At 38.6% G+C, this 22,794-nt stretch overlaps 1 protein-coding gene across 3 annotated transcripts in view; it reads left to right on the top strand.

Moving 5' to 3' along the window:
- Window positions 1-506: 506 nt before the first annotated feature.
- Window positions 507-22,794, top strand: part of ATOSA (atos homolog A) — an 87,318-nt gene continuing 65,030 nt past the window's right edge. Inside the window, exons 1-2 of one of the 3 annotated variants that reach the window (XM_033851695.2) lie at window positions 507-711; window positions 2,028-2,143. In XM_033851695.2, coding sequence (XP_033707586.1) covers window positions 2,128-2,143 — 16 coding nt within the window. In that variant the 5' untranslated portion in view covers window positions 507-711; window positions 2,028-2,127. Of the gene's footprint in view, window positions 712-758; window positions 1,711-2,027; window positions 2,144-22,794 lie in introns of those variants that run through there. The other 2 variants (XM_033851694.2, XM_033851693.2) reach the window with 2 other exon arrangements.

Here is a 22,794-nt window from a genome sequence, read left to right as displayed (position 1 = left end):
GTCATCTGTTTGTGTTGAAATGATGATACAACATCGCAACACGAAATGTCATCATGTCACATTGTTATAGCACAACAACAAAATTACAGCTCCCTAACAATAACACGGTGTCAAAAGTGTCCTCCTGCCATGAGTCAGTGTTTTAGAGGTTATAAAAGTTATTTTTAGCACAGTGAAGGCCTCTAGAGCTTGGGTTCCGAATCCTACTAAAATCCCTGGTGATTTGAAAAAAATCTGGTTGGGGAGGGTTTTTGCTCTTAAACTCCCCAATCCCTGCAGCGTATGGCTGCCCACTCTCCTGTCTTGGCCACATTAATTAGACCCGACTTCCACCGTGCACTGCAAGCCCCTTGGGGCTGGGTCACAACTCTGCGCCAGCATCCAGTGTGGAGGAGGAGGAGGAGACTATAATTATCCTCCACGTCTGGGGCAGGCCCTCGGATGACATCTCCCCAGTTACCCTGTGCTCTAATAGCGCAGCTCCGGTTCCTGGTCCCAGAAGCGCCGCAGCCAGCTCGGAGCGCAGGCAGGAGGCGAGCGCGGCCAAAGCGCCGGGCGCCTCTCGGGCCTCCCGGGCTCCGCCGGCCCTTCGCAGCCGGCAGCACCAGCAAGGGAACCCAGGCCCCCAGGCTAGCGCCCCGGGGCGCGGGGAGCGTTGCCATAACAACCGGGCGCCCGCCGCGGAGGCCGCCGGGGAGGAAGTGACGAGCGGTGGGTTGGCTGTTGTTGGGACACGTGACCCGGGCAGTGTTTTGACAGGGCAAACTGAAGAGAAAGAACTGGGCGAGCGAGGGGGACCGGGAGCTGGGGCTCCAGAGCTAGAGGCAGCGGGCGGGCGAAGAGCTGGCAGAGGCGCGGGGCGAGCGGGCCGGCCGGGGCGACGGGCAGGCGAAGCCCGGGGGCAGCGGGGCTCGGGTGCGAGTCGGGCAGGCAGGGCGAGGGGCTGAGCGCCGGGAGCGGAGCGAGGCGGCGGCCGAGGCGGGGGTGGATGGCCACAGGGGCGCCGGGGAGCCGCGTCGGGCTTGTTGTCTCGGGCCCCCATGGTCCTCTAACGCAGCCCCGGGGGCCGCTGCGCGCCACATTCCGCTCTCGCCGGCCCTGCGCCTCTCGGAGCCTCACGTCTGAGGTGGGAGTGTGATGTGAGCCGCTGGGCGAGCGGCGGAGAGAAGTGCCAAGAGGAGGAGGGATTGGGACGGGAGAGGAGAGCGAGTTAGTCAGCAGAGGTCGGCCGAGGGAGCCATGAAAACAACTCTCCGGCGGGGAAAAGGGCTGGCGCGGCGCTCCGGACGGCGTGGCTGAAGGAAATCAGGGCCGCGGCGGGACGGAAGGGGGCCGCACGGGCAGGCTGCGCCGAGCAGGGGCGAGCGCCCGGCCGTAAACACCTTCCCGGGAAGACCTCGCAGGGCCGGGGGGTGGCAGGGGCGCCCCGGGACAGCCCAGTAGAGTTCGTTTGGGACTGGGGGCTGGGCACGAGGAGATGACTCGCGTTTCTTTCTGACCCTCTCATTGTGTCAACTTGGCCGCGGTTGAGGCAGGAAGACTAGCCAGAGGGTAACTACACAGGTGAGGCCCGGCGGGGCGGGCGGAGCTGTAGGCGAGGCGCTTGGGGTCTTGAAGAGTTTCCTGCGCCCAAGTCACCAGGTCGGAGCATTTCTATACCAGCCACTGCGGAGGTGCCACTGTTCCCAGCGGTATTTTTCTTACAAAGGGGTTAGTTAGCTTGTGTTGTTTGAATCCTTTTTTTTTTTTCCCTGCCTGTACCTTCAGGTTATAAATAGGTCTTCCTTTTGGTTCCGAAACACTGTGTCAAAGAAGGACACGTTGGCCTGGAGAGCACAGGGGCGGGGAAGAGGGGTGCTTGGTCCGGAGGAGATGGGGGAGGGCGGTGCAGAGTTTTGCTTTTTTCAGACCTGCGGATGGTGCTGTCACCGCGCTTAGTGCCAGGGAGAGGCCTGTTAGCAGTAGTTTTCTTGCAAGATCGAGTGTTGAGGGCAAGACCAGATTAATTTTATTTTGATGTCTTTTAGCATTTTAAAAACGGAGCAGTAGCCACAGAATCGGCGGCGAGCCTGTTGAAAGAACCCACACGTGTATTTCACAGCACCTTGGGTGGAAATTGGCGTGAAGATGAAGCCAGACCGAGGTAAATAATTGATTTAAGTAGGATTTTTTTTTCTGTGCCCCATTTTAGAAAAGTTAACCTAGTTCTGCGGCAAGATCAACTCTCTGTGAATTACATATGATTATTTGTTTCTGTTACAGATTCCAGCTGGTAAGGTAGAGAAGGGCGCATGGAAGAGTTAGGAACTAGATGGGAGAATACATTCTTCAAAAATGTCTTCAAAGTATTAGTTTCAAGAGATATTAAAAATGAAATTGCCAAGAACAGCACGTGTATCTGTTGCCACAATACTTGGTATCATTTTAGAGTTACATTACTCATTTTTAGGTTCAATCTAACTTCGATTTTAAAGAAGTTTAAAAGTTTTTTCAACTTGAGAATTTGATCTTGATAAACTGAGAAAATTTAAAATTGAGTTCACAAATATTATTTGTCATTGCTGATTTTTGTGCTTTAGGCAAACTCTAAAAGTTTGCAGAGTACTCCAGGGCTTTGTCCAGTATATCAGTATATACACAGGGCTACTGAAATCCCTATAATAAGTAACTGTAAATGTGCCATTTCCTTAATAAACCTGTATTTTCAGGACTTATGGGAATAATGCATACACTGTGTTTCTCAAGGATTTCAAAGGAATTGAAAACTCATTTATCAATCTGCTTTTGATTGGCCATTGCAAGGACCAACTTTAGAAGGTTTTAATATAGTGGTAGTAGGAGTTTGTCATATGGGAATTTGAGTCCAAGGAACATTGTAGGAAGAGGATTAATGTATTTGGTAGGGAGTTGGACTAGATGACAGAGTTCCTTCCAAATCTGAGACTTTCAGATTGGAAATGTTAATTTATCTTTATGAATTAGATGCTTATTTAAAAAAAGATATGGGAGGGCTTCCCTGGTGGCGCAGTGGTTGAGAGTCCGCCTGCCGATGCAGGGGACACAGGTTCGTGCCCAGGTCCAGGAAGATCCCACATGCCGCGGAGTGGCTGGGCCCGTGAGCCATGGCCGCTGAGCCTGCGCGTCCGGAGCCTGTGCTCCGCAACGGGAGAGGCCACAACAGTGAGAGGCCTGCATACCGCAAAAAAAAAAAAAAAAAAGGGAAATTCCGTGGCGGTCCAGTGGCTAGGACTCCGTGCTTCTTCTGCAGGGGGCACAGGTTTGATCCTTGGTGGGGGAACTAAGATCCCGCAGGCCTCGACATGGCAGTCAATCGATCAATCAATAAATGATAATTTAAAAGAATAAAATAAAATAATTTTAAAAGATATATATTAAACTGGTTATTTTTTCCATATAGTTTTTCAAACTGGATTAGAAAGTCAAATTTTCTTTTCTATTAAAATACATCTTTGGCAATACTGTCTTAAAATGCACTAGAAAGAAGTGGAGAAAGCCATACTTAATTTAGTGGATTAGTTTAAGTGTTTGGTTGTTTCTTAAAATCAGCTTTGTATGAATTAAGTATTAGCAAGAATATTGTTACTAAGCAGGTTGCTTGTGTAGAATGCCAAGTTTAGACTTTTAGATTTCATCTGTGACTTTGGAAAGATGGCACCAAGGTCGGTAATTGCATCTCAAAATAAACAAGCAAAGAAAATCAGAGTTGCTCTTTGTTTTTTGTTTTTGTGTTGGTGGTTGTTGCAAAAGTCGCTTTAAGGTCCTACACAGGTTTGTTTGTTTGTTTGTTGATTTTAAAAATTTTGGCTGTACCAGGTCTTTGTTGAGGCATGCGGGATCTTTTAGTTGCCTCATGCACGCGGGATTTAGTTTCCTGACCAGGGATGGAACCTGAACCCCCTGCATTGGGAGGGCAGAGACTTACCCACTGGACCGCCAGGGAAGTCCCCTAAGCAGTTAAAAAAAATAGTATTTGCACACAATCTCTATTTAGCCAAAACTAGTACTAAACACAATAAAATGTTATATATTAATGTAGATTACTAGGAAAAGTAAATACATTTATGCATCAAGACTCCTAAAAAGGAGACTTTTTTCTCGTTAAAATTGTAGCTATCTTTAGCATTATGATGTAAAAATGAGGTGATTGACAGTTTAGTATTGTGACTATATTTTATAATATGAGTCTTTAGGCCCATGGCTTTCTTTTGACCAGGACCTAGAGTAAGAAGTATCTTTTACTTTGCAAAGTAGTATAGAAATACTGAAATAAACTTCACAAAACATACTTACTCGTACTATGTGCAGTGTGGTCTTGTACTTTCTGTTCTATTTCTGTTGTTAAAAATTGCTTGCATAATCCATTGAATTGATTTCTTGACCTGTGGTTGACAAGGCACAATTATGGGAGAGCTTGACAACAGTAATACTTCACTTTTTCTACATTGGTAACTAAGAAGCTATTCTATATGAGTTAATTTTCTGGCTAACTGAAACTTTACTCTTCAAATGCCAAAAATATTTTCAGTTGTAATCATGATATGTGGACACAGATTTTTTTTTTCCTCTAGCTTAAACCACTTCAGCCTATTTTTTTTAAGATCTGATTTTTGAATTCCCATGCTGTCAACAGTCTTTGTTGTCAATATGCTTATTCTTGTCTCCTTTTAATTTTACTGCTTTTAGTCTCTGGGATAAAGAACTAGATAACCATGCTTAGCACTGAGTTCTCTAAAAAATGAGAATAAATAGGAAAACCTTCAGATATTCACTCAGAAGCTAAGAAAGTATACGGATTCTAGTGTAGAAACTGTGAGATATTTGCTTAGTGGTATACAGCTGTGCTTCAGAAAGTTTCTAAGTGCAAAAGGACCCTCTTATCCTACATGGTTGCATGTGGTAGTTGGTTGGCTAATTTAAAAAGTTTAAATGAGGAATCAGAAAAAATAGCAGCCTTAATTATTTCATTTGTCTTTTGGTGTAGGCTCAAGGCCCTTTTTTGGGGGGTGAAATGGGGTCTGTTTTTCAGAGTTAGATATGATCTTCCCTATGTAAACCACACCAAAAATGTACACCTAAGATTTCTACTTTCAATTTCTTTAAAGTGGAATAAGACTGCAAAAAAATCCAAGGGTGGAATATTTTACATTTAAAAAGTGTTAAATTCTTTTTTAATGTTTCACACAACTTTATAGGTGTCTGTGTACACCAGGAATTACAAGGATATTTGTGTAGTCAACAGAAATTTGTTTTGGGAGGAGAGGGAATATATATTCATCAAAATTATGTTCATCAAAATATGTGCTTTCCAAAGCATTCAACGTAGTTTTCACAGAAATAACCTTTTTGTGCATTCATTTCATTGATTTATATAGTTTTAAAATAAATTCACATAAGCAGATTTGGGAAGAAACACCAGATACTACTTAAGCATACAACTCAACTAGTAGGAGTAGAAGTGTGCAGGCAACTGGAAAGTAACTTATTAGCTGCTCATGTCTGTCAGTTTGCTTCTATGGAAGATATGGAAAGCATTGGACAATCTTGCTAGTTGATTAAGTGAAAATTAAAAGACCTTCTACTGTACTTCCAGATAATTAAGATGTTACTGTACAATGGCCATGTTTCACAGTAGTCAATAGAATTTTACTATAGTCTGAGGTAAATCTTTTTTTTCCTCTTTTTTCTTTTTCTAAATTTTTCAGCAGTTATATAACATTACTTGTGCAATGCTGCCAAAGATGAGTCTTTGATGTTATCATTAGCACAGGTTTTGGAATCAGACCTGTATTTGTATCCTTGTTCCATTACTTGCTAGCTGTGTAATCTTCATTAATTTCCTTTATCTTTGAGAGTCTCAGGTTCTTTGTCTGTAAAATGGGGATAATTCCAACTTCTCATAGTTGTTAGAATGAAATACGACACTGGTTGGCACATAGTAGGTTTTAAATAAATGATCATTACCATGTTAAACAAGATATTACAGGTGGTTATATGTTGGTCGGTTATAAAATATGTTCAACAGAGGTAAAGAAATAGTCAAATGTGCAATAACCTAATAGTATCTTGTTTCGTTTTGCATTCATAACCTGTAACCTGCTAAGGCTCAAGCAGATTTAGTAGGCTTTTAATGTATAGTTATCTGAGAAGATACAAAAGCTATGAAAGGATGTTTGATGTATGTGTAATTTATTTCTGTGTCATTTGTTATTACAGTTACATCTTAACCTCTATATGTAGGGGGTGGCATGGGTGGACCAAGCTTCCTGGAAATATATTTTTAAATTCTGACTAGAGCTGGGCAGCTGGAGAGGTTAAACAATGTTACTTCACCTTGTACTCAAGGATGTAAAGTTTGGATCTGATCCTAGTTAGATATTGAATGCCCAGTGTTTCAAGAGATTTCTGAAGTATGGTCTTTGCATAGAAGCAATTAAAGCATTTTATGTTTTTAACATTTAATATTTATTTATGGTATAAATGTATGGTATTTATAATCTTGTTTGTTTTTGAATGCATATTTTTTCTATAAAAATATTTTTCAAAATAATAGAATATAAGCTTATGTTTTGATTTCAGAAGTCCCAAGGCGGGCTTCCGTGGTGGCGCAGTGGTTGGGAGTCCGCCTGCCGATGCGGGGGGGGCGCGGGTTCGTGCTCTGGTCCGGGAGGATCCCACGTGCAGCGGAGTGGCTGGGCCTGTGAGCCATGGCCGCTGAGCCTGCGCGTCCGGCGCCTGTGTTCCGCGGCGGCAGAGGCCGCGGGGGTGAGAGGCCCAAGTACCGCAAAAAAAAAAAAAAAAAGTCCCAAGGTTTCAGAAGTCCCAAGTTCATGGTATTGTTCAACAATTTAAGTAGAATCAACATCTTTTCAATTTAAAAGATAAATGTCAATTTTGCTATGCTTTATGCTTTGGTTAGAAACAGTTTATTCATCAGACATTTCTAAGAATGTTGTCTGAGCTTATCAACTGTTATGAAAGGTTAAGGCCTATAACATCTAGGAAATCATCAAGGCATTAATAATTTAAACATACTTTGTTTCAATTCATATTTGAACACATATTGTAAGTCATTTATAATTCTTAAGAAAAAACTATTAGTGCAAAACCTGTTCCACGAATAAAATACCAATCAATTTGATTTTTTGAGGTTAAAACTGAGAGGAATGCTTAGTTTTTTCCCTCTGCTGTAGATTGAATACTTGTGTGCCCCCAAAATCCATGTGTTGAAATCCTAAGCCCTAAAATGATAGTAGTAGGAGGTAGGGGCCTTTGGTAGGTGATGAGGTCATGAGGGTGAATGGCATTAGTGCCCTTATGAAAGAGACCCAAGAAAGTGCCCTTATCCCTTCCACCATCTGAGGTTATAATGAAAAGACAACTGCCTAATGAGAAAGCTGGTCCTCACCAGACACCCAGATCTGTTAGTGTCTTGATCTTGGACTTTCCAGCCTTCATAACTGTGAGAAATAAATTTCTGTTGTTTATAAGCCACCTAGTTTATGGTATTTTGTTATAGCAGGCTGAATAGACTAAGAAACCCCCTTTTTGATTGTATTACAAATTTAGGCTTTAGCTTTAGTATTGCGATGGCTTATGAACTTGCCTAGAGTATAATGCAAACCATTTTAATCTCAAACAGTTCTTCCTGGGCAACTGAAATAGGAGGAAAGAAGTGGTAAGGACTAGAAAAAAATAGCATGGGAGTTAGATGTGTTGCTTACTTGCTAAGAATAGTTCATTGTTAGCCAGTGTAAGTCAGACAATACGAATGACAGATGTTAGAGGAAAAGAAGTGTTGACTAGATTAAATAGATCAGGCTTTTGCTAAATTCCCGGGGTGGAAGTGGTGTGGTACTATTACTAATAACAGCTAACTCTTCTACATACTATGTGCCAGGCACTATTCCAAGTAGTTTATATAGGTAACTCATTTATTTATTTATTTATTTATTTATGTGGTACGCGGGCCTCTCACTGTTGTGGCCTCTCCCGTTGCGGAGCACAGGCTCCGGAAGCGCAGGCTCAGCGGCCATGGCTCACTGGGCCCAGCCGCTCCTAGACCAGGGCACGAATCCATGTCCCCTACCTTGGCAGGCGGACTCTCAACCACTGCGCCACCAGGGAAGCCCTATATGTAACTCATTTAAACATCACAATTGTTCAAGGAATTAGATGCTATTGTCATCTCCATTTTATAGATAAATGAAATTGAGTCAGAGAGAGAGGTTTGGTAACTTACCCAAGGTTACGCAGCTAATAAGAGGGCTAGCCCAGATTTGAAATAAGCTTGGGTACATGCTCTTAACCCTCTGACTTGTAGGAGTATGTTATATTAAAGTATTATAAGATATTGGGACCAAATTTGTTTTAAAATAGGCCTGAGGAAAATGAAAAACAGATTTACTAATTATTGTGATCTTGGAAAACTGTATATCTTATTTGTGCCTCACCTTCTTCATCTTTACAATGGAGGAAGTAATAGTACCTTGCCTTAGGGTTACTTTGAGTAAATAAGTTAGTGCATGTAATGTGCTTAGAACTATGGCTGGGATATAGTAGACATTCAAATGTGAACTGCTCTTGCTACAATTGGACATATTCTAATTAAGAAGTCAATCATTTAGGGAAAGCTGGGGAGGACAAAAGAAAGGGGCTAATTAAGCTGTATATGTTTTGTATACTCCCTGTGAGCTCAAGTCCAAAAATGACTACTGTTGATCTTTCATCCATTTACATTGATGGGTCTTGACACATCAGTAGCTGTCAAATAATTGCTGGCTTGATACAACTTCTGAGATTCAGTACTAAAGGGCTTGACATAGAGGTTCCCTATGTTTTTGCCTGTCATTCAGTAAGAAGGAAGTGATTCAGTGGGTGGAACACTGTCATTTCTTTGAAGGATGAGAAAAAAGATAATTGGAAGGTAGAATTGAGAGGCTAATGTGTACATAGGGAGAGTGACTCAAAAGCTGATTTCCTTTTCAAAAAGTGAAGAAACCCATGGGGCCTAAGCATTCTGTATTATGAACAAGTATAGAAAAAAATTAGTTGTTAAATGAAGAATATTTATATTCATTTATTCTTTTGTCCTTCTCAACTTTGCACCTAATTATGGTAGTATTTTTCCCCCATTTAAAGCTGAAGTTTTTAAAAACTGAGGGAATGTTAAACTTAGAAATTCTAACTTAATACTGACTTTTTTTTAAATGAAAAAGCAAAATTGTAGTACTAGGAAACAGTATTTCTTTCTTAGTAGGTAAACCAAAGTCAATTTGTTAATACTTAATTCTGTCTTTGCTCAAATGGGTGAAAAATCTGACGTTGATTGTGTCAGACTTTCTTTTTAAACTGAAACAGGATGGACTGGCTAAAAATGCCAGTAGCTAGTCAAAATATTAGACATTAATCCATGTGTAATACCAAAGACAGACCTAGCAATAACCTGAGTTGAGATTTCTCATATATTCCTTTTCATATAAAAGAAACTCATCCAGTAAAATTATGATAAGGCTTTTTGCATCTCTTCCCGTTGTTCAGCATGCCCAGTGCCATTGGCCAGCTTTTAGGTTTTTGATGACCATTCACAGCCCTGTGTGCACTATTTCCTCTGCCTAAAAAGCCTTTCTCCCTAGTTATCACATGGGTAGCTCTTTGTCATTCTTCTGACCTTGGTTTAAATATCACTTTTCAGAGAGATGTTCTCTGACTACTCTATTTAAAGTGCTCAATTAATGCTAGCTGTTATTATTATTTATTAAATTAGTGTCCTATGTTGTTCTGTGTCTCCGCAGTCTGTTTCCTTCATAGCATTTACCACATTTTTTTTTTTTTTTTTAATCTTTGGCTGTGTTGGGTCTTCGTTGCTGCGTGCAGGCTTTCTCTAGTTGTGGCGAAAAGGGGATACTCTTTGTTGTGGTGTGCGGGCTTCTCGTTGCGGTGGCTTCTGTTGTTGCGGAACATGGGCTCTAGGCGCACAGGCTTCAGTAGTGTGGCTTGCGGGCTCTAGAGCACAGGCTCAGTAGTTGTGGCGCACGGGCTTAGTTGCTCCGCGGCATGTGGGATCTTCCCAGACCAGGGCTCGAACCTGTGTCCCCTGCATTGGCAAGTGGATTCTTAACCACTGTGCCACCAGGGAAGTCCCGCATTTACCACATTTTGTGATTTTTTTCTTTGCTTATTGTCTGTCTCCACAGCTTGATTTTAAGTTCCATGAGGACAAGAACCTTATCTCTTGTTTGCAACTATATTTCCATCACCTAGCAGATAGCCTTATACATGGTAGGTGCATAGGAGGTGCTTAATATATATTTGCTGAAAGAATGAATCACTAGTATATCCCAATATTTGTGGAACAAATAGGAGTAGAAGCAGATGATTAGCAATCATTGATTGTTTTAGTGTCACCACCTGAAATTCTCTCACTTTAGGAATTTGTTTGCATTATTGACTGTTAGTCTATTTTCACAACTTTATACCTAATTAAAAAAAATAGATTTAAGATATATTTGCCCGTAACTTACCTTAAAAGAAGGTTATATTTAACCAACAAGGACCTACTGTATAGCACAGGGAACTCTGCTCAATATTATGTAACAACCTAAATGGGAAAAGAAGTTGAAAAAGAATAGATACCTGTATATGTATAACTGAATCACTTTGTTGTACACCTGAAACTATCACAACATTGTTAATAAATTATAATGTAAAATAAAAAGTTAAAAAAGGTTATATTTTTAAATTGATTAAATTGAAATAAAATGCTGTAAAATAAGAAGTAGGCAAAAGCTGTTTGGTATAGGTGGTCCCCAGTTTATATACATCTACTTAACAAATGATCCACACACAGACATCTTCTGGTAGCTCTCTGCTCTCCAACCACCATGCTGAATTTGTTCCTGTTACTATTTCTTTGAAAGAAAGAGAGATTAAATTTGTTGGATAACTTCAGATTTATGAGTATAAGTAGGATAAAGACTCAAAGGATTTAGAGTTTAGATTTGGGGCTCATTCTGTCACTTATAGGTTCTGTGACTTGGGTCAACTTCCAAGCCTGTTTTCTCATCTGTAAATTGTACTGGGCTCAAAGTGTTGCTTCTGAGTTTCAGGTAAGATAATGTGTCAAAGAACTTTATAAGGTGTGAAATGCTATATATGTTGACTGGTTTGCCCTATGGACAGGATCATCTGTACAGATGAGCAAAGGGCCAGGTGCTCCCAAGTGTATCTTAGGTGGGTTCATTCTGTCTAAAATTATCCATTCACACAGTGCCTGGTTTTTACTGTTTTTAAAGTTTCCCCTTGTTATTCTGATTGAAATTACACCAACAAGAGATCCATTTAGATTAATAAATGTATATTTAATTATACATTTTTCTGGATTATTGAAATAATGGGCATATTTTGTTATAAAATTAGTTCAAATTACAGCATGCTAAAAAGGAAGAGTTAAGACCCTAAGGCTTTAGGGTCAAACTTAGAAATTCTAACTTCAGCACTTATCAGCCAAATGACCTTGAGCAAATTACATAACCTGTCAGAACTTCAGTTCATTTTGTTCTAATAACATCAACCTTAAGGATTGTGGGAAAGACGAACTGAGAACCTATGGTTCGGCACCTAGCTTGTGCCTGGCACAGGATAGAGATTGGTGAGTGTTTTATTTCCAAGGATACACAACTTGGATCAGCTGCACTGAGGAAATGAATGTTTCAGTACTCTGTTGTGAAAGTTAATCATAAAAGGCATAAGAGATCGATAGGCCCTTATTGTTTGTCACTCTGAACCTTGTATTCTGGAATATACAACTAGAGGAACTCGAAACAAGTACTGAACTACACATCTGTAACGTGCATGCAAGGGGAGAGGGAAAGTAGGTAATTGGAGCACACCAACTATTTCTGGGTGATCATACACCATTAAGAGCATTTAGAGCAGCGTTAAGGCAAAGAGATTCGGGTGGGGGTGGACACTAGAAGGAGGTTGATGGAAATTATTAGAATGGTCAGATGGTGCCCCAAATTGCTTTTTTCTTTATTTTAGAATATAAGCTAGGATTGATTTCAGTGCTTGGAGCATGGCCCTTCTGCATCTGTGACCCAGAATTTACACTTGTTCCATGATGCTGTAAGAAATGGGCTAATATTATAGGTTAAGAAACCTTTGGTAGGCTAGCCTGGGAATCTAGTCATAACTTTTTATAATTGTTATTTATTTATTTATTATTTATAAATAATATTTATTCAAAGTATGACTTTTATTTGGACTTTAAAACATCCTTTTTGAGAGCACAACTAGTTTATAGTTAGGAATTAACATTTTAAATTAATATGAAGTTCCCATTTGTTATTTTCCCACTTATTAAACTTATATATTCTGAATGGAATTAAAATTTGATAACAGTAGCTGAAATCGGGCCATTTATATTGATAAAACTTTACTCTGACATCTAGAGAATTCTTTTACATTTTTTAACCAAATCAGCCATTTTCTTTTGTGAAGACATATCATGGTTTGTTGCATTATCCAGTGGGTCACTTCTACTTAAATTCATAATAGTAGGAGAATGTATAACTTTAGCATTCAGTATTGGCAAATTGCTTTTTTTTAAAAACGTTTTGATTTTTTTTTTTTGGCTGCGCTGTGCGGCTTGCGGGATCTTAGCTCCCTGATCAGGGATTGAACCTGAGCCCTCAGCAGTGAAAATGTGGAATCCTAACCACTGGACCGCTAGGGAATTCCAAGGTTTTGATCTTAAAAATAACTTTAAGTTAAAGCTCTATATCATATTCGGTATACTTCCCCAAATTTTTTTGACATACAAAAAAAATTTTGATATACAAACAAATTTTTTGGTATACAATAGAGTTGGCCATAGGATTTCTTTAAACTTCCGTACATTGCTTGCTCTACTTCAAACCCACAAGAAAAGTTGGAATCATACAGTTAACATCCAAATACTTTTCATGGATTGTAAACATCTTACCACTTTTGTTTTATCTCTCTTGAGTGGGAGGTCAGTAGATAGGTAAGTGGTTAGACAGACAGACATAGGGGCTTTTTTGTTTTGTTTTGTTTTTTGTTTCTATAAATTGAGAGTAAGTGGCAGACATCATGACACTTCAACCCTGTGTACTTCAGTGTGGAACTGGCTGGTAACAGCATGTGAAAGCTGATTGTGTACATTTCTTCCCAGCTCTGCATCAAGTTGGTTGCTTGAAATCAGCAATGGTACCAGCATTTACACCATGGAAATTGGCAGTGCTACAAACCAGGGCTTTTTTTTTTCCTTTGCAGAGCCAGTTGTTAAACATTTACCATCATACCACTGTGTGTCTCCTAAAAATAAAAACATTCTCCTACATACCTGCAATACAGTTATCCCACCCAAGAAATCTATTGGCACAATGCTAATATCTAATATACTGTTTATATTCATATTTCTCTAGTTGTCCTGGTATTGTCTATAGTCATACTGCCTTTTAAGGAAGTAAGTTGCTTTCTGTTACAGAAAAGGAGTTAGACCCTGATGTTTGAACAACATTTAGAAAGCTCTTGGAGTACACCATAAGAATATGTAAAGGTACAAGTAAATAAAATGATTGGCTTCTGGAAAAAAAAATTAGGTCATGTAAATAGGACAGTTAATTAAGATTTTAGCAGATTTTTCCTTATTTTATTTAGCTTTAAAAAAAATTACCTGGACTAAGTAGATGTAAGAGGAAAATGAGTATTGGTGAAATTCTAAGACTTTTTCAATTGAAAAAGAATTATATTTTAAATTATTTTTGCATTGGGAAGAATTCCATTTTTAATCCTGAAGCTTCATGCTACCTATCTGACCTCATTTTTTGGTACTCTCTAAGGTTCCCTGTACTCTAGGCACATCGATCTTGCTGTTCAGTCACCACAAGCACATTGGCACCATGGAGACTTGGCATTTGCTGTTCCCTTTTGGAATATAAGTCTCATGACTGTCTTTTACTTCATTTGACTTTCTGCTCAGTTGTCAGCTCCTCAAAGAAGCCTTCCTAGATCATCCTATCAAAAGAGTACAGTTCTTTTATTGTCTGTTGACTCTGCATTACTCTTCATAGTCCTTACCACTGCTTGACCTGCTGTTCTATGTTTATTTATTTGCTGTTTTTGTTTTTCTCCCAATAGGAACGTAAACTTCAAGAGGGCAGGGACTTAGTGGTGTTTGTCCACTGCTGTGTTTCCCCATGCATGGACTGGTGCCTAGCATTTAGTAGCTGCTCAATAAATATTTGTCATTGAATGAATGCTTGCATGCATTTTAATATCTTTGTGGTGCAGCATAAAACTTATTACTGGAAAACTTTTTGCATTATTTTTCTGTGATTTGTTAGTTGTATAACTAAGAATTAATTCTACAGTGTCCATTTTTGTTTCTAAATGAGAATATTTATTCCCACTTCTCAAGGTTATTGGAAGGATCAAATGAGATAACTACAAACAAACAAACAAACAAACATAATACAAGATATTCGTAACTGAGTAAGGTAAATGGTAAAAGTAATGTCTACTATCAGAGTTTGTAGGGAATGATTAATTTCAGCTGGGATGATTAATTTCAGGGCAAAGCCTGTCTTTTGGCAGAGACAGCAGCTGTATTGAGCCTTAAAAGTTTGATTTGGATAGATGGAAATTTTACAGAGATTAAGAGGGGAAAGATTGGAAGAGAGGACATGAGCAATAAAGATGTTTGAGGGCTAGCAGGTATACTAATGTGAATTGGAAGGGTTACTTAGGAATGAGGGGATTCGGGTTTTGAATGTCAAGCTAAGGACTTTGAGCTTCATTCATTCGATAGTGGGGCACCATTAATTACTGTTTTGTATGATTAAGAGAACTTTTTGGAAGAATAATTTGGCAGTACATTTATATAATTTCATTATAAACCAGAACAGAGATTATTGAATGTCCGACAGTCTTAAATTCAGTTTTTTAGCCCTCAAAATTACATTATTACCTGGTATTATAAAAATTACCTGACACTCATGTCTACTGTTGGCTGTTTTCTTCTCTATATGTTTTTCCCTTCACCACCATTTGTTGTAATATATGAGGGATTAGTGTGTATTGCCTTTTATGAAAATTCTTGGGAATATTAAGATGGCACACAATACCATGGCTATTGTTTTATGATATTCTTTGGTCAGAGTAGTAAACTGCACAGTTTATTTTAAAGTAGCTGTGTGTTAGAACAAATAAAGGGGAAAAGAACAGGATGAAGTTGGAGATTCCTTCTCTCATTCCAGACAATTGCTGGGAGAAACTTAATGAACTCTGTAGGATTAGAAGCCCTTGTACCTCCCAACTGCATGTGAGCATTAAGAGTAAGGAAATTCCCCACAATACTGATAAGCTTTTCTAGCTGTGTTAAGGAGAGAATGAACATATATCTTCTCCACTACCCAACCAAATAAACACTTATCACACCAAAGCTTCAAGAAAAAAATTTTGGTTATAAGAGGGGTTTGTTCAGCAGTGTATTGTGGTAGAAAGAGCACAGCAGGAAATCTTATTTTCCATCATTCATAACTCCTTTCTTAAAAATTGTTTCTCTGGGCATGTATGTTCTTAAGTTGGTATACTTGCTCTTCAGAAGTTGGAATAAGGAACATACCTGTGCCTTTGAGGAAGTATACTCAAATCTTGGTAGTTATTCTGTTGGTTGAATGATAGTCCTGGAGACATGTTTCTGTAGTCCAGCATATAACAACCCTGGCCTGTGCTGTTTCTTGTAGCTTATGTTGCAGAGTTCAGGGATCTGCCAGGGGACTCTGAATGACTAACAATGAAAAAAAAATCATCGGGTTACATCGTGGTACAGATTAAATTCCATTATGAAGAGCTCAGGACATGAAAATGCTTTTGTTATTCTGAAATTACTCTAAAAGTTATGCTATTGCTAGACAACAGATTTGGAAAGGTCCTTAGAGAGTGTGAATCTCTTTCATTTTTACAGTTGAGAAAACATAAGGCCCCCCAAAAAAGAAGTAACCTCTCTAACTACAAAAGTAAAACTTAAATTACCTGCTAGCCAGTTGAGTATTTTTCTATACTCTGTTACCTCTAGCAAGATCACAGTTGCCTCTAGGTTCTGGCATCAGAAATGACATCATGATCATCCAGCCTTCCTCAAGGAACTTGAAAGAAACAAAGGCTAGGTGATTATATTTTAACATTCTTCTCAAGTAATGTATACATACTTTTAAAAGAAAGTCAAATCGTAATACATAGACTCAAAGTGAAAGAAATATTTAATCCTTGAAACTGGGTTGCTAAAAAGAGAAAGGAATATAAAGAAATTAGACATAACGCCTAAAATTTAAAAGTCAAGAAATAGTGTAAGCTGCTTATTAAGAATTATAGAGGAAATCCATCTTTAGTTTTGTCACGTGAAAAGCAGGGCTAGTAATAGTGCCTAAATAAAGGACTGTCATAGTGGTTAAATGAAGTAATCCATGTAAAGTGCTTAGAATAGTATTTGATTCTGAAGAAATATTCAATAAATGTTACCTATTATTGTTAATACATTAACATTTCTTCAACAAGTAAGGTAAGTACATGTTCTAAGTGCTCTGAAGGAAATATACAAAGGTTAAGAGGGTGACAACTTAGGGCAGGGAGAAGACCCCTTTGGTTGGGATGATTAGCTAAGGCCTCTCTGAGAAAGTGAGGTGAGAACAGGAGCTAGCTGTGTAACGAGTGAGGAGAAGAACATTGCAGGCCAAGGGAGTAGTATGTACAAAGGTCCTGAATTTAGAAAGAGACTGGCATGCTTTAGGAAATGAAAGAAGACTAGGACACATACCACAATTTGGGCTTCCTTCACTAGAGTATTTGTTCTCCAAGGGCAGCACAGCATCTGACTTCTTCCCTCACACCTGTTATGGTGCTGGGCTCAGAGCTGGCATTTATTAGATGTTTGAGAAAACATTTAAGTGCCTATTGTGTACTTAATCACTGTCAGTGCTTTGTGGGTGAAGACCTGATCTTTCTTTCCCTTCCCTTCAGACAAGAAAGCTAGGACTAGTGAGCTGCATATGGTAACTTTTTTTTTTTTAAGGACATTTGAAAAACCTAATGCACAGTTGTAAAGTATTTCAGATATCATAGAATATCATAAATTTTATATTTTGACTCAGATCAGTGAGTTTCATGGAATAAAAAATTTACATTAAAAAATTAAGTTAACCATTTTATATATCTTTTTTTAAACCATTTTATATATCTATTTTAACCATGAAATTCACATTTTCTTGGGGGATGGGATGGATTAAATGCTACCTGGGATGGTCCTGGTTTTATGCCTGTTGCGCTTGTGTTCAATCCTATTTCACAGTTGTCTCCTTTCACTCTAAATGTGTCATTGTTTGGACAAAGAACTTTATGTTCACCCTAGTTATTAGCCATTTTATTGTCCTGCTAGTGCACTCAAATCTTGTCTTCCATTAACTTGTATTTTATTCTGTATTTAGCTAGCTTAAATATAGCTCAAGGCAGACAATTTGCCTCAGCTGTGTTCTGTAGGATATTGCATCTAGTATTTTATAATTTATGTGGACTCTTGTACTAAATCAAGGGATTGACAACATGGAATGTTGATTTGGTACAAAACACCTGGACTTTGTTTCAGAAATTCTTGATTTCTAAAATGTTTCTACCAAAATGCACATATTATAGCAAAAAAAATATTTATTCAAAGTCATCTGAATTCTTATGAACAGTGCCTTCTGTAATAAACTTTAAATTAGTGATTACATAGTATATGGATAAAATGACTTATCATTTTTAGAATTTACTGTTAAATATGATAAAACTTTGGACAGTTAGATTCCTTTCCCTCTCTTCTCCTGAAACAAATATTCATTGAGCACCTCCTATGTGCCTGGCACATATGTGGTAGAAATATAATCATGAGCAAGAACTAACATGATCTTTGCCCTGTGAAACCTGTTGTCAAATGTAGTCTTTCCTGACTTTTTTTCCCTGAGTCAACAGACAAATCAGGACTGGAGTGGTTACCCTGTACTGTTTTGGAAGAGGCGCAGGTGGGGAGTAGGGGAACTGGCCCAGAGGAAGAGAGTATCAGATGGCCTGCACAGACTTGTAGAACTTTGACGTTCCACTACCCTTTTCTATTTGTGGTTGTCTCAAATATTTTTGGTTTGAATATAGGGGGTATGTATGTATGTGTTGGTTGTTCTGTTTTATTTCGTTTTTGAGAATAAGGAATGGAAATTTATTCTCAGTAAGTGCAGGTTTCAATTGAGGTGCTTAGTTCATGAGGTCTTGTTGATTTTCCCCTCTAGGCGATGCAACTAAAACCTTCCTGGTCTAAAAGGTTAGAAACTATTAAGGTATGCAAAGTATAAGTACTTTGCACTGGCTTGCTGGGTAAAATAATTGTGTAAACTGAAATTGTATTGAAAGTGGAAAGCTTTGAGAGGTTGACTAGCATTTGTGTGAAGAAAAGGCTCTCCCTCTACACAAAAAAGTGTATTTAGTAGTTACAGAATTCATGCATTCTGGTGGTAAATCTCTAGCAACTACTTCTTTCTCAAACTAGGTAAAACTTAACATCAGCCTTTAATATATGCTTCCAAAGTCCATGTTGGTTGAATGTGATAAGGTAGAACCAAACACCTATTTGGGAAAATTAAGGGGGTGGTGGTAACTGAGAGGCAGTATCAAACGGAGCAGTAGGTTAAACATTTTTTTGACTGCCCACAAAGACAGCTGAAGTTCCTGCCCTATAACAACATTCCCTCCTCCTAAGCAAAACTCATTACTCAATCTTGCGCACGCAATGGTGGCTCATCTTTTCTTTTTCCTGTTTCATTTAAAAAGAAAATGATAGCCCCAGTCCCTTAAATTAATTTCACATTTAATCCTGCAGATTGTTTTAGCATTTAGAAGAACTAGAAAGACCTGGGTTAAAATTCTGGTTTTGTCACCTGCTCTATGTAAGCTTGATCAAATTACCTAACTTCTCTGAGCTTCAGTTTCTTCATTGGTTAAAATTGAGATAATAATGGTATTCATTTTATAGGTTTGTTGTAATGACATAACTTGAGTAAAGTCGTTGTATCAGGCACTTAATAAACACAGAATCAGTGGCTATTTTTATTCTCTCCGAAGTTTGTTAGCTTAGGAAACTGGGAGTGATAATAATGGTGAATCCTAATCAGAGGAAAAGTAATTCAGTTTTAGATACATTAGAGTTTGCAGTGATACAGGTAGCCAGAAGAGTTGTTATATCATTTGGAAACAAGACTATATGAAATAGTCTGAAATTAGCAAAATTTTTAAAAATGCAAGCAAATTATTAAAACTTTGAGGGCTTAGCAGTTGAGTCTTAAAGCTACATGAGGTTGTCTTAATTCCACATAACTAATTTACTTTACTAGATTTTTGTTAACATTCTCCAAAATTTTAAATGCAGAATCTGTCATTTGTATGACTATTGGCATAATTAGTAGAGGTAATGACATTACCAGTGATGGCTAGTTGTGGGGAAAAAAAACAACAACAAAACAAACCAGGACTTGGAATTAAACCTGGGTTAGGTGATTCTGTTTCTTCATTCTTATTTCACAAAGTTGTGATCATCTAAGGGACAAGTAAATGTAAGATACATTATCTGTATGGAAATACTTTTACTAAAATATCATTTTATCAGAATAAAAAACCCTTGATTGGTTCTAGGTTGATGGTATGAATCAAACATACCATTCTTTATAATAGCAGAAGGTTAACAACGTCCTAGATCATATCTTTAAAGAAATATGGGTATAGGTAAAGGGGAACCCATGTGCATCCTGGCACATATTTAATAATGATGATAGGGGACTTCCCTGGTGGTGCAGTGGTTAAGAATCTGCCTGCCAATGCAGGGGACACAGGTTCGAGCCCTGGCCCGGGAAGATCCCACATGCTGTGGAGCAATTAAGCCCGTGCACCATAACTACTGAGCCTGCGCTCTAGAGCCCGCGAGCCACAACTACTGAACGCACGTGCCACAACTACTGAAGCCCACCACCTAGAGCCTGTGCTCTGCAACAGGAGAGAAGCCACTGCAATGAGAAGCCTGCACACCGCAACCAAGAGTAGCCCCTGCTTGCCACAACTAGAGAAAGCTCGGGTGTAGCAATGAAGATCCAATGCAGCCAAAAATTAATTAATTAATTTTTAAAAAAAGAAAATAAATAATGATATTTTTATTAAGACCAAGTACTATAGGATATTAAAAATGGATTCTTATACCTGATCTTGATACTTATTAAATCTGACTAGTGTGTGGATATTATTAGAGTGTTTGTCCACTAGCTTAGATTATAAATAATCCCTGTTCTAGCTCATTTTAAACAATGTAGTATGAGTGATGCCAAAAAACAGGCTAGAACATTTTCTTCTCTCCAAGATCTTAGATTTTGTAAACAAGGCTCTGCTCCTGGAACTAATGTAGGTCATCATAACCCCAAATCTTTTGAAAGATGAGAATCCCAATTAAGTCTCTTAGGTACATTTTAATATTTTAAATTTAAGAAGTGTTTTAGCTCTTAAAAACACAGTATGTTTGGATTGTTGTTTGGCCACTTGGCTTATTGGTACCCTGTCATAATAAATACAAATCACTGGATAATCATTTCAGCAATAATGATCACTAGGAATCTCCATGTGAGTGGAAATTAATATAGCTTTTTATGGCTTAATTTATCCCAGTAGTGACCTGACAGCATAATTTTTGAATAAAAACTCTGATTTAATTAGAAAAACCATAAATTTCCCTAATTCCCCAAACTGTAAAATTTAGTTTTGTTTAGTCTTTCTTGCAAATAAGTTAGTGAGCTGTGAAACGTGTCGTCAAAGTGACATCATTTAACGAACTTAAAAAATATCAGTGTCGGGCTTCCCTGGTGGCGCAGTGGTTGAGAGTCCGCCTGCCGATGCAGGGGACATGGGTTCGTGCCCCGGTCCGGGAAGATCCCACATGCCGCGGAGCGGCTGGGCCCGTGAGCCATGGCCGCTGGGCCTGCACGTCCGGAGCCTGTGCTCCGCAGCGGGAGAGGCCACAACAGTGAGAGGCCTGCGTACGGCAAAAAAAAAAAAAAAAAAAAAAAAATCAGTGTCATAAAAATCTTTCTTTGGTAGTCAAGATTTAAATTTTATCCCCACTGTTATTAATATGGGATACTACTGATGTATTGCCCTTTATTTGTTGGTATGTGTATGTGTGTATGCATGTACATTTGCTCTTTAGTAACATCTTATGGAACTGATGTTTGCAAAAGAAAAGAGGACACTTAAATTGCTTGAGAGCAAGTATTGGACTACATGGTTCATAACTCTTAGAGAAATTATTACTCCCACTTTACAGATGAAGAAAGAGACTGAGGTAGGTTAAATAATTTGATAGCACAGCTTGTTAAGTGGAAAGAACTTGAACCCTAGACTGTCTGGCTCTTCTCCATTATGTCTTGCTGCTTTAAGGGATCTTTTCAGTAATTACACTGGATTTTGTGCAAACATGTTTACTGTGCCAACCCGTAGAAGACTGACCACCAGGGATGACAATATCCTATTTGTGTAGCATTTTGCTGTTTTCAAAATAATTGTTTCTTGTCCTATTTGATCCTTGCAACATACCAATATTGCAGGCAAAAAAAAAAAAGAAAAGAAAAGGAAAAAAAAAAAGATTCCTGACTTAGACGTGAGCAATTTCAGAGAAGTGCTTAAGATCACAAAGCTCATTAGTGGTAGAGTTCAGACTAGAGCCCAGATCTGTGGTTCCTGGTTCAATGTTCATTTGTATAATACTCCCTTTATACTTTCTCTGAATCAGGTATGTGTTCTGTGACCATAAAGTAGTGAAGTTTTACAGATTGAATCTTTTATTGTGCCTTCACTATTGCTACAGCCTGGCTCCCTGTTTAGTAGTCAAATCCTGTTTTTCTGTATTATAAGTAGTGTATCAATGACAGTTCTGAGGTGTAATGGGGCTGTAGTGGTGGTTATTGAATGAGTAATAAGTGGAAAATGTTAACTTGAGATTTCTGTATTTAAACGTTATTCTTACGTGATGCCATATTTATCTTATGGAAATGTAATTATGAAAGGAATTGTTAGGAGCACACATGTTAGATTTAGGAAGACCTACTTCCTGGCTTTGCCCACTTAGTTCTGCTTACTTGGGCAGGTTACAAGCCGGTTTCCTTATCTCTCAGGATAGTTAACTACCATAGAGTCAGAAGAGATGGGCATGTAAAGAAATTAGCCCCATGCCTGGCCCGTGGGCCTACATATATAGCAGCTATATAATCATTACCTTTGAAGGGTTATTTTTTCCTTCTAGAAGGATATCTTTTTGTTTAAAAACTGTCCAAGCTAGCATGATTATATCTAAGGTATTTTAAAAGTAGATAGTTTCCAATTATTTCTGCTAACAGAGGACACAAATGATCTGAAACAGTTGATAATTCAAATTTTTCCATTTTATATTTGGAATATGTACCTTAGAAAACTCTTATGGAAGATCTGCTTTCCTATTTATTTCCTACATTAGTATAATATAAATAATTTATATTTCTTGAACTGGTCTATGGAGAGTACAGTTATGACCACGCTGGGCAAAAAGGGGCTTTTTCATGGTTAAGTGTTGAGAATTGACAACCTGAGACTAGCACTTAGTATAGCATTTTATATTATTCAGATTCTTTTTTTTTTTTTTTTTTTGGCTGTGCTAGG

This window comes from Tursiops truncatus, chromosome 2 (genome assembly GCF_011762595.2).
Source record: "Tursiops truncatus isolate mTurTru1 chromosome 2, mTurTru1.mat.Y, whole genome shotgun sequence".
Classification (NCBI taxonomy): Eukaryota; Metazoa; Chordata; class Mammalia; order Artiodactyla; family Delphinidae; genus Tursiops; species Tursiops truncatus.
The sequence above is the reverse complement of the archived record's forward strand: the minus strand, read 5'-3'. Positions and strand labels throughout refer to the sequence as shown.